General features: G+C 34.1%; 1 protein-coding gene across 4 annotated transcripts in view; it reads right to left on the bottom strand.

Annotated features, from left to right (window-relative positions):
- Positions 1 to 13,024, bottom strand: part of LOC128997754 (unconventional myosin-Va) — a 66,012-nt gene that overhangs the window by 36,042 nt on the left and 16,946 nt on the right. For all 4 annotated transcript variants that reach the window (XM_054423416.1, XM_054423413.1, XM_054423415.1 and 1 more), the window contains 13 exons: positions 11,983 to 12,194; positions 10,607 to 10,738; positions 9,306 to 9,524; positions 8,160 to 8,300; positions 7,663 to 7,747; positions 6,323 to 6,420; positions 5,069 to 5,236; positions 4,016 to 4,212; positions 3,284 to 3,395; positions 2,697 to 2,908; positions 2,071 to 2,245; positions 758 to 979; positions 123 to 441 (listed from right to left, as the gene is read on the bottom strand). In XM_054423416.1, coding sequence (XP_054279391.1) covers positions 123 to 441; positions 758 to 979; positions 2,071 to 2,245; positions 2,697 to 2,908; positions 3,284 to 3,395; positions 4,016 to 4,212; positions 5,069 to 5,236; positions 6,323 to 6,420; positions 7,663 to 7,747; positions 8,160 to 8,300; positions 9,306 to 9,524; positions 10,607 to 10,738; positions 11,983 to 12,194 — 2,292 coding nt within the window. The remainder of the gene's footprint in view (positions 1 to 122; positions 442 to 757; positions 980 to 2,070; positions 2,246 to 2,696; positions 2,909 to 3,283; positions 3,396 to 4,015; positions 4,213 to 5,068; positions 5,237 to 6,322; positions 6,421 to 7,662; positions 7,748 to 8,159; positions 8,301 to 9,305; positions 9,525 to 10,606; positions 10,739 to 11,982; positions 12,195 to 13,024) is intronic.

Genomic DNA, 13,024 nt, shown 5'->3' on the forward strand with positions numbered 1-13,024 from the left:
TACAAGTTAAAGAGGGGGAACCGCAGTCCCTAAAACGAACTACTATGCAATTTTCTCAATATAACTCAAAACAATAAAGTAAATTGAACTAAAACCACATGAGTAAAGCAGTTAACTCTTACCCTCTGCACTAATCTGGTTGCTTTTTATTTTTTCATTTAGCTCATCAACCTGCTCTTTTAGCATGTTAATATCACTGCTGTAGCGAGTTTTTTCAGCATTGTATTCATTGAGAAGTGCCTCCTTTTCGGTTATCAAATCCACCTTTTCACCCTTTTCTCGCTCTAGTTCTGATGTGGCTTCTAGCAACTTCTTCTCTTTCTCGTTCAACTCAGCAGTTCGCTTTTTCAGCTCAACATCAGCACCCCGTAAAGCTTCCAACTTTGCACGAGTTTCCACAAGTTCGTTGTTGACCAGTTTTAACGAGTTGTTTTCTTTTGTCTGCAAAGAATTTCATTCCAGATAAAAGCATACTCTTTGTGTTGCCAGTAATAAAAAATAAAACACATTAAACTAACACCATTTAACTGTAGATTTTATAATTAAAAATATAAACCTTTTAACATAGATCATAAAATAACCTGCTCAAAAACACAGGAAAACAAGGAAATATTTTAAAATGTCAAAAAAGTCTTTCAAACATCATAATTGTTTATCCAATCAACCATTTATGATTTTTTTTTATAAACTAAAATGGCTTAGAACCAAACATAAAAGTCCTAGAATTATTATATCAATACAACAATACGATACTCACAAGCTCGCCTATCTGTTGCTGCAACTGTATAATCTTATTCTCAAGCCCTTTGTTTAGAGTGATATGATGTTGAACAGTTCGAGCCTCCTTCTTTAGCTCCTTAAGTTTTCGCCGAGCTAGGAATCTTCTAACAGCGTTCTGAGCAACAATCAACTTGCGCATTGACTCCTTATACCTCTTACGGCAAATCCATGCCCTAGTGTTCTTTTGAATCACAAGCGCCTGTGAGAACAGAAATAATTCAATTTAAATTTTTAATGTTCACGTCTCTTGGACTTGCAATATGTACATTGTTTTATAGCAATATATTATTATTTATGAAATATTATTATTATATTAGTTCTTTTAATTTCATATTGAATAGATAACAAATATTAAACACTTTTAAAATAAACTGGTTTTATTTCTAAACAATTAAGAACAGTTTAACTTTGCATATGCAGTAAGTTTTATTATAATTCATTTTCGTACTGGTTAGATCCTTTAACAGTATTAATTATGGTACAGTACTTGAAATATTACTTGAATAAATGCAACAAAATGATGTTGAGTAAATTATTAACTTCAAAGATTTTTATTTGTGTAAAATACGGATGTTGTTCTAAAATTGATAAATGAATTGATCTCACTCCACATTTACAATGTAAAATTTAATATTTAATGTTCATCATAGAGACATTAATTATTGAAAACTTATTTCTTATATTAAGATAGTTAGTTTGACTAAAAAAATTAAGACTGATTGACCTAAAATAAGCGTTTCTGAAATTGACTTGGATTCACCGACCAAATGATAACATATTTGGCTTAGAATAAATATATTCCACTGTCGGTAAGCAATAAGGAAATAGAAAGAGTCAAATGAAAAACAGGTACAAACTATGGCCCAAATAATATAACAGTGATTAGCATGGAATAATATTGCATTACTTTAGATAATTTACTGGAAAGGTATTTGATGGTGAAATCTAATTTTAATATACTGCCAGCTACAAAAATCCTGACTTAAAAAGCAGGCAGCACTTAAACTCTAATCAAAAGATGTGTTCTAGTATCTATAAACAGATCATACAACATGTCTAAAAACACTAAAACACTGTACATTGCTATACAGTGAATCTGTAGGAGAGAACAAGGAGACTAGCAATGAGAGAAAATAATCAATCAAGGCTAGGAAAGGCTCTATGGTACAACGGCCAACACCAAGAATGCTGTATACCTAATGTAAAGCAATCAGCCACAATATTATTATACATTATTACAATATTATATATTATTAAAAAAAAACTAGGTTTCACAGTGAGGATACTCACGGCATGATTATACTTGTACTCCAGGAACCTTCGACGAGCCAGGAGGCCACGTACACGAGCCTGCAGTCCCACCGCCAGCCTCTTCATGCGCAAGTATTGTACTCGCTTGACCCAACCTCGCACATACCTTTGGATCTGCTTTGCTGCATGGTTTCTGCGAATCTCTTTTACTCGTCTGAAACAATGTCCACAGATTAACTATATTTTCTTAACTTTTTAATTTTGAAATAATTTAATGCTTGATGGAGGGAAAACAAATTAAAACTAACTAGTACTCTGCAGCATTAGCAAGAAAGACAAGTTATTATTTGACCTAAAAATTGTATGGGAATAGGCTTAAACAATTTTTCCCCTTCATATCCTAGGTACCTAGGCTCTAGCCCAGAAGCGTTTCAAATTATTCCAGGCTAGGCCTAGACTTACATAAAATGACTTGGGGATCAGCAGGATTTGAACCCGAGTCATTGGGGACCAGGTTTAGCCCCATCCTTAGCAACCTCCTAAGTTTTTAATTTAATGTTTTTATTATGATAGGTACTTCCCAATGTTGTCTGAACACTAAACTCCTAACAAATAATCTTAATTCTTCTCACGTTATACTGTGTATTCTTTAAGTCAATATTTACCTGCGTGCGATGAAGCCTCGCGTGACCCTCTGCAAAGTCAACACTGCACGAGACACACGCAGATAACGATTGCGCTGCAGGAAACCTCGCACTGTCTTCTGCATAACGATGCAGCAATGCTTGAGACGTTCCGATCTCAATCTCTCCAAGTAGGCCAGTTGTCCAGCACGAAAGAATATCTTTGTTTTACCAAACTTGAACTTATCACTATCCTGGAATAAAAATAACATTGTGTGAAACATTTATAATGTGAGATTATAATGACAACAGCAACTGGGAGAAGCCTGAAGTTGTCGCATCGATCCTGAGAAAAGTCAGTAGCTTTTGATGGTTCGAAACTAGACCCAGCTGTCCTGGCTTTACATAAATGATCTTCTTTAATGAAACAGCTGATCTTAGTCAGTAACAAAGCTATACATAAATACATAAAGCTATAGGTAATCTCAATCCATTCTACACCCATACTTCGCTCATATTTGGGTTTAAATATGCACCTAGGTCCCTATCTCAATTGATAGTTGATAGTAATTGAATCCAAGAGCTTAGGTTATTTAAAGATATGATTACCGAAATACAATTTTGTTTACCTTAATAAAATTGACTAGAATACACTCGCAGGTTGCCCTCAAATTGTCTCGTTTAATATCTTTCGATCGACATAGAACCCTGTAGCGGTTGAAAAAATCCAAATATGGCCACCTGAAACAGATTATGGAATGTTTAAATAATTTTAGGAATATAGGTTTTTTTTATTATGTTTTTCAAACAGCCCCATTTTTTATATGTGTCATATGTCAACAGTCAACTAACTCTGTAGCTTTTGAAAACACTCAACTAGGTGTGTTGGAAAACTGGGATTTATTAATTCTTTACCTTGATTTATATTTCAAATGGACTTTTGTTACTAGGCTAGTTTAACTGTGCAACATTATATATATGAAAATTCCAGTAACTAATAATTTAATTTAAATAATGAATGTGTTACAAATTCTTAACAGTATACTACGTAAATTTTGCACCCTGAGAGTATTGTTCAAATTATTATTTGTGGTCTATATAATAGTTTTATTTTAGACTAGTAGAAAAATATGCTATCCAAATGCAAAGATTCGTTTCAAACATTCAGCCTCATTTCTTTTATTGGTGACTCCAACTTGTTAGAAATTTAAATGTTGTTTAGCTGAAAAAAAACATATAAAATGTAGGGTACAAAAAATACAACCCTTTTAACATTAGGAAAAATTCCTAAAAATGTTATAAGGAAAATGCTATATTGATGCATTTTTAAATCAGCATATTTCTTTCATTGTTTAATTTACCTTGATGGAAATCCCGCAGCACTGATTCGGATGGTTTCCAAAACTCCACATGCTCTAAGTTGCTGAACAGCCCTTGTTGAGTTGTACTCAAAGGGCTGCTTGTTATCATTAGGTTTGATGCACCTGATGTAATGTGGTGTTGTTGCATTCAACGTTGACATCAAAGCATTCAATGAACTACGGAACTGTGATCCTACCTGAAAACCAAATCATTCAAGATTAGTTTATGTTTCACCTTTACATCCAAGTTACAAGGCGCTAGCTTGGTACCGTTTTCATAATACTTTAGGCTAGACCTTAAGAGTTGCAGCATTACCACATGGATAAAGGCATTGTTGATTGGCGGGATTTGACCTCGGAACCTTCTACTTGTCCAGCTCACTCCACACAAACATTCAAGATTAGAAAGGGTTAGTACTTAACTCTTAATATTAGTAACGACAATATAGTTTGATAGTAATATTTTTTTATTGGATTGATAAGACAGCCACGCACACACACTTTATGTACAGCACATTATTTTTATACTACTGTTTGTTGACCTTTGAAGCATTTTTAAAACATTGAAACATTTATCAAATACATTTACCATACAGTTTTATACTAAATTAGGTCAAACTGAAAGTGGTTTAAGATTAAAACCATCCAGTTTCAATACCGATATTGACTCTGTAGGTGACAAACAATGCCAAAAGTTCCATTGAGTTTTTTCTTTTCGCTTTGAACACTTGTATCAAAGTAACAAAGTAAATTAACTTGTCGAAGTAACTTGTTCAGTTTTGTAACAAAGTAAATAAAATTAAGTTCTTTTATCTATGAATTCTTAATATCTTTGTTTGTTTAATCCTTGTTTACATATTTTACTAAGAGTTACACGTCATAGGGTATATTGGTTATAATATATTATACTCCTTATCCGTTATGGTTTTTATTTATTTTTCTTATGTATTTAGTAAATGGGCCTCAAAGTTTAATTTCCAAAATAGGTGGTCCCCACATTTAAAAAGGTTGCTAACCACTGGTCTACACCAATGAAATAAATTTATAAGTTACCGTTTTCTTATTTTTTGAAGGACCTGCAGATGTGACAGACTTCTGGGAAGTAAGGGTAACTCTTGTTCTTGGAGTAGGTGTGCCAATGCTGGTTGGAGGGGCAAGACGATTTTCATCTCTGAACAAGTGACGGACTAATCTATTGTCCCCACTTCTCAGAGCTTCAACCTGTGATGGAGATCAATAAAACTATACTGGTTATTAGCTCAAGCAAAATACATTTCATAAGCTGAATAAATTAATTCATCCTATATATTTTCTTGTAAGGGCATTCTATACAAATACCATCTTTCTTAACTAAGATGTATATTCTTTTACGTTTGAGAGGTGGAACTGGACCCACAGTAAAGTAAGCTTTGAATCACCAGAGCAAGGTATCACCAAATAGCAAATTGTTATTGTTGATCAGAAAGATTTCGACCTGGATTTTCGGAATCACTGCTGCCGAGCGATAAATATCACAAAAAAATAGTTCTTAATTAGAGTTGCAATAGATCCCATATAACCAATTTTTGGTGAAACATAGTACGGCTTGTTTGAATTGAATCATATTAGGCGGGCCTGCTCGAAAATGAAACGGATATTCTGTCGGTAAACGGTGTTGCTGCCAACAGTCAGGATATATTCAAACTAGAACTAGGTCGACAAGCAAGGCAAAAAAAATCTTTATCTTTATGTAAAAGATAAAAAAAATTGTTTTTTGACTCAGTTTAGTTGCTAACAAAAAGATGCTCTTTAATCATTTGATTCATAATTTTTTACTTAGTCAGTAGTTTTATATACAAGTACAAATAATCACAAATCCTTATGGAAAATGAAATAATTATATATTTTTATATTCAAATTATATAGCAGAATTATAACTGATTCGATTCCTGTTCATATTTTTAGGAATTTGTGAACAAAAAATGAAACCCACATGGTCCTGACAACAGGGAATTTTGGGTTGGGCTCAGTGTTAAATTGACACCCATGGCCGGGAGCCACTGAGCTATGTCCAGCCCTCTCTTAACACTTTTCTACATACTCATCTGTCATCTGTAATCACAGAACATACCTTGTAACAAAAGTGATTTTTTTACCTATTTAGGGTGAGAGCACTGATTCTCCTTCACATTGTTTTCAGCTACTATGACAAAACTAATTGTCACAGAGAAAATTGAGCTGGCTAGAATAGTAGTGGATGCAGTTGTTAATGTTATATTGGCATGTAATTATAGTTTTTGGTTTTTATTTGATAACCTAACACTTTACCTGCTCCTCAATAACTGTATCTCTGTTTTTCTCAAGGAACCCAGTAGCTTCATATTCCACCTTGTCAGCGAAATGTCTTATCACAAAAGCGCTGTTCCCTGTAAAATTAAGCACACAGTATTTTAATCTTTCTTTTGTTCTTACAAAAAATATATCTAGTAAAACAAGGACATTTAAACTAATTAATTTTTTTGAGTGGCTGTGTTTTCTGAAATAAAATTACTACACCAACCCCTGTCTCTATGTACTTTCATGTAGTATGTAATTTTGGAGTTATGGTTTTTTTCAAGTGGCCTACAGAAATAATTAATGCAGAAATTATAAAAATTGCATGTAGCCAATTTAAGTTTTAAACCCTTCTAAACACATTAAATAAATACCACGTAAAAAGGTAAATGAAGATATTACAAAAAATATAAAAATAAAACTTTCTAAAAGTGTGCCATTTAGAAATTTTTGGTCAAGCCAAACTCGACGTTGGTATCGTGATCATCTAACACTGTCATAAAGATACCATCGTCGTTTTCTGCGATAACTGAAAATCCTGAATATCTCACTCAGTAACTGTCTTCCGTGGTCGTCATAAAAATCCTGATATTGATCAGCGGTAACGGAAACATTATAATCGTCTACCATGATCACAGTAAAGTTATCATCATTTTCCTCGATCATAGCTTAATTCAAATAATTTCCCGCAGTCATTGTCTAGAAATATTTTTGGTCATCATTATCGTTTACCCGCGGTAACGGAAACGTCATCGTCCGCATGCGCGATTGCGGCAAAATCACAAACGTATCCAGCGGCTGTTTGAACATCATCCTCGTCACCCGCGGTCATGGAAACATCATCGTCATCACCCGCGGTCACGGAAACGTCTTGTCTCCCACGGTCACGGATACACTATCGTCGTCATGCCCGATCGCGGCAAAATCACTAACAAATCCCACGTCCGTTTGGACATCCTTATTGCCTCCCGCGGTCATGGAAACATCATCGTCGTCTCCCGCGGTCACGGAAACATCATCGTCGTCTCCCGCGGTCACGGAAACGTCATCGTCGTCTCCCGTCGTCATGCGCCATCGCGGTAAATCACTAACAAATCCCACGGCCTTTAGGACATTATAATTGTCTCCTGCAGTCACGGAATTGTCATCTTCATGCGCAATCGCGGCAAATTGAAAATTCTCGGTAAAATACGAAATTTACGCATAATTCCCGGTTTTCCAGGTCGGTATACACCCTTATCTTTACAATGTTCTAGCCAGAATCTATTTATTGAGTGGTATGAATATAGAATCCGGAAGGGGAAAAAATTTATGATGTAGGTCTTTACACTTACCAAATCTAGGTTTTGTGAAGTGAGGCCATTTGGTACATGTTGCACATAGTTTTTCTACCCACGAGTTGTCGGTACCTTTGGGCATCTGAAAACGATTGGTAATTAATTTTCATAGGTAAATCCACAGTAAAATACATTTAAATAAATCTAATCAAATCATGTTTATTGGTAGTTGGCACATAACGTACAGAGTTGACAGGTAAATGCACAGGTGCTTCGTCATCTTCTTAAAACATTAACATTTATAATAGTGCTTTATTAAAACTAAATAAAAGTCTTAAAAGCACACCGTTCCGGGACTTTTCAATCACTCAGTATATCAAGTATGTACTGTAAATAAAGTAATACTATGTGTAATTCATGAGTAAAGTGAGTCTATTCTTTCTAAAATCAGCGTAACTTTCCTAAATTGTAATCATTTAATAAGGAATTTCTGTTAACCATTCAGTTAAGTGTTAACCCATGAGTGACGGTTATGATAAAACAGTTCTACCCACCCTACATTCTTCGTCCAGAAGGTCCAGGATACCAAGTTTTGTCTCAATCAAGTCAATGCATGGTTGATTGTCACAGAAGTCAATAAACTTCCATTCGATGTCTTCCTTCAGGTACTCTTCTTGTTCCAACTTAAATACGTGCTAGACAACCAAACAAGAAATGTTTGAAAATTTAGATTGCGTAACATGAAGTTATATTGCTCAACTTGTAACCTGTGTAACTATTTACATGTTGTTGTTTTTGTGATTACAATATTTTTCTAAATATTTGGTCTTATTTCACCTCTTTATGTGAAAATTGATTTAACTATTTAATTTACCTATTTCTAAACTTAATACTGGCATATTGTTTTGATATTTTGATGAACACTAACTTTCACTAACTTGAACACTAACTTGTGACTTGTAATTCACAAGATTGAGATACATGATTTCCATTATATGGGTAAAAATTTATAAAAAATTACCAGCTCAGATTATAGTTCGGCCGCTTAGAAAATGACCTGCGCGCTAATGCTAAACCAATGCTGGAGGAGGTCGTTTTCTAAGCGGCCGAACTATAGTAAAGTATCTCTACATTCAAATTATCTATTATTTTATTTATTTTTTTTTTTCCACACAAGAGTGATACGGTATCTGGTAAATGTGTAAATTTAAGAATGTACTACTCCTCCTACAAAAGTGTGAACGTATATTATTTTATTTATATTGTATTTTGTGATTAATTATTGTTTTATTAAACTTTATGACGGATCAACTGTCAAGAAAATTGAATCATCATAAATAGATTTATAAATTTTAAAAAAAACCTCCATAATTTAGAATGGATTATGATGTTGAAATTGAAGCCCCTAAGGAATTTGTCTCAGACAACTACAGTTAAAGATGGAACACAGAAAAACTGCTATAATGCTTCACCTAGGGGGATATAACAATAAATTAATATAATGTAAATTAATTTTTATTCGTAATGTTTATGCCTTTCAGGTGGTTTTCACTCCCCTACTTCTAATAGTAAATTTCCACCACTGATAAAAATAATTAATAATTTGATAACTTCAATTGAAGTAAGCTTTAACATTTAGTTGTGGAGGTAGATCCTAGATATACTTACAAACTGATCATTGAACTGGACATTTAAGATACCTGATTAAATTGTTGTTGTAGCTTCTCGTTGGCATAGTTGATGCAAAACTGCTCAAAGCTATTGATTTCAAATGTTTCAAACCCGTAGATATCAAGAACTCCGATAAACTTGTGTCTGGCTCCCGATGATGTTTCAAGGCTGCGGTTTATTACTTCCACAATCCAAGAAAACAACTCGGCATAAATATATTTGGCTAAGGCATCGCGTGCTCCTGAGGCCTAGAACAAAACAACATTCTGAAAATATGGTAAGATGTTGCAAGTGTGACATTTACTAAAGTATTCATTTTTAGGTCGCAGATAGATACAATCATACACCCTATCACTACACATTTACTATTGGCTTTCTGTTTAAACTTCATTCACAATATTTAGGTGGTTTTAGGGGAAGAAATCCCCCCTACACTTCCCCCCTACACCCTACACACATCCCCTAGAACACATCCCTACACTCTATCCTTGCCTTTAAAATAATAGCACTACAGCTGATTAAGCAACATACAATAAGTACAAAAAAGTGGTGGGGGAACATCTCCTCAAACTGCCGAAATATTGTGAACCGAGTATAGCGCAAAAATACAACTCAACAAGACTATGCAACTATGTTGGTAATCAATAGTGTTAGAACCCACAGAGTGTTTACCAAGTCGGATGAACTTCATAGAGTACACATCCACCAATTAAATAAACGGTATCAGCAAACACATATTTCTCCCATTATCTTGTCCACAACTCCTTGGAATGAGCCAGCGATGGGAGTAACTATGGTATGTTATGAGTAAAGTCACAAAAGTTGCCATAGCTTTTGAACTGTAATTTTTACAGCATTGGGGATTTTACCATATTGTTTATAGTTAAAAGTACCACAACATACTAAATTTTGATCAAAATCATTCGAGCCATTTTTGTGAAAATCTAAATTTTTAATTACTTTATCACAGAAATAACGTCAAAAATCACTTTTATGGGGTTTAGGTGGGCCCAAAATGAATATTTCCACCCAAAACTCAAATTTTTTGACAAAAAACAATAACTTTTCCATATAGTATGTGGGAGGAGAGAAAGTTAAATCAATTAACTCAATAAAAGCCATTCAAAACCTTTTAAATTCAATAAATAACTAAGTCTACTGTTTGTCAGAAAACTATCATTTATACAGTTAGTAAAATAAAATAATTAATGTCACAGATATAAAATCAAGTAGACCATACACACAAAGCATGAACTTGTGTAAAGACCCATACAAATAGCATATATTTACCTATGTACAAATAGCAGGATTGATTTAAAATATACTTTACCTCAAACAGAGTCATGGGCTTTTCAAAGCTTTCATTTCTGCTGACAATCCTTCGCTGACAAAGCCACTTTCGGAACTGGTCCACGTTCACTCCGAGCAGTTCCGCAAAAGCTCTTAAATGTACATCTGAGGCCTAAATACATTTAGAAACATAACAACAATTGTTAGGAAACTTTGGGATTAGTACCGAGTTTAAAGCTAAGTTATACAACGGTTAATTCTTTATAAAATAGATGCTCTAGTGTTGTGGTTGTGATTTTCATGTTCATAAAATTTCAGGATATCAAAGTAGTACTTTCCAGCATCCAGGCACTTTTTTGTAGTTTGCCCATCCACCTCCTTCATTCTTATAATCCATTTACAATCATTGAAGCATTGAAACATTATTATTGCTCTTGTGAGAAAATAAAATAGACCTTGTGACTAAAGGAAAGAGTAACCAGAGGTAGTAATACTAGATTGCATCGTTTGTGTAGAAACAAAGAAAACAGTATATTTATAATCAACTACAAAGAAATGGGAGTGCTAGGCAATTTTGTGTTGCTATCTAAAATTAATTACAAGAAGAAACAGCTAAATGATTTGCTCATCTTAAACGATATATTTCTTGACTTGATTCCAAATTGAGGTACAGTATTACAATTGGAACTTTTGATGCAGGCTACTATAATTGTAGTACCTGAGCAATAGCACTTCACCTGGTCTACTATAAATGTAGCTGCGCTCCCCTAACATTGCCTAGGCATGAGCCCAGCATTCACCACGGAGCTTTGTTACTGTCTGTAGTGCCAGTTTTGTAGGTCATTTTGGTGCAATTTGTTTACAGATCGGCCATTTTTGTATGTTACGTGTCAGTGCTTTTGAACAGAGTAGTGTTTGGTTTTGGCTTAGATTTAGTGACATGGGATAGGATAATGATAATGACTGTTATCTTAATAGTTATAAACATTGAGAACTGCTATTTTTTTTTTTTTTTTAACTAATTAATATTCTAGTTATTCTAAGAAAATATGTATTCTGTCACTTTTATTATTACAATAATCATGCATTTTTAGTGGCCCTTTTTTATTGCAATAACTAAAGAACAAAGGATCTGGAGTCTTTAGGTGTGCGACTACTGATAACCAAAACATTACAAGAAGTTAGAAAACCCAACTGTACAACTGTACAAATGTCAGAGTATACGAATACAATTCCAGATCTCAAAAGGCCTTGAAAACTTATCTTTTACTAGTGATCGTAAAGTTGGTAAATAATCTTTCAAAAACAGAAACCTGACATCACCAATAATTATTTTCAAACAAAAAATGTAGTGTCATTTGACGTACTTTTTGCACTTTCAAGTATTTTAAAGTATCAAATATACACTTAGCTTACCGATATAGAGCTGTCATCCATGTCGCTTGCTCCACAAATTTGGATGTTTCCAAGATGGAGAATGGATGCCAAAACTTTAAAGATATCAGATATCTTACGCTCAGAGAAGCCGAGTGTGTCCAAGGCTGAGATGGTTTCCTGGAAACACTGACTGTCGTCCACACCTGGAATCTCAGCCTCCTTGTTGAGATATCTGTATGCCTTTGCCTCACCTGGAGGAAATCAAATACAATGGGGATTTTTAAATCATACAAATAATTCACACTTTTTTAATGGATATTTTAATATTAAGAAAATCCATACCGTAGCTAGGAACGCGGTTGACGACAGCGAATATTTGAACGCCTTTAATCTAAGGGATGCAATAGTTTATTCTAATGGATCAAACGAACTCATATTACAGTGTGGGATCAAACTACCTGGTCGAATGATCCAAAGTGAACACTCTATAAAAAAAACTTAAACGTAGAACATTTTACGTTTTTATTAGATCTAAAGTAGAACATGGCGACAACTAGAGTTCTGTTGTTCATTCTGTTAGTTGTCACTGTTGTCGTGTTGTAGTTTGTCAACTGAACACAGATTGTCATTCCGTCATTGCTACTCGTTGTGAAATGCAAATGCAAGCTTTTTTGGATTATAAAACTATTACAAATATGGCATAATGAACTTGGAATTATTTATATTAGCTTACTTCAGAGTATTCCGAATAAACTATGATGTGCCACTCTTTACAAACTTCAATGACAGTTGAATTTAGCATCATAATTAACCTAACTTTTAAGAATCAGTATCGAGTACAATGAAGCGAAGTATCAAGTATTGGCGATTCTTCGATACCACTGGTATTGAAGGTATCGAGGTATCGAGAATCTGAATTGGCCCATCCCTACTATTCGCAAACACCTAGTTAGGAGCAAAAAAGAGAGTTCTCCAATTTAGAAAAAGTTCAGTCTTCACCTCAATTGTTGTTTTGTGTTTTCTAAATATGTGAGCCTACAGCATTAGGTGGGATACGAATCACCAGTTTGTAAATACTGTA

The sequence above is a fragment of the Macrosteles quadrilineatus genome, unplaced genomic scaffold (assembly GCF_028750875.1).
Source record: "Macrosteles quadrilineatus isolate MER2022 unplaced genomic scaffold, UCM_ALF_1.0 Scaffold_7__1_contigs__length_78375512, whole genome shotgun sequence".
Classification (NCBI taxonomy): domain Eukaryota; kingdom Metazoa; phylum Arthropoda; class Insecta; order Hemiptera; family Cicadellidae; genus Macrosteles; species Macrosteles quadrilineatus.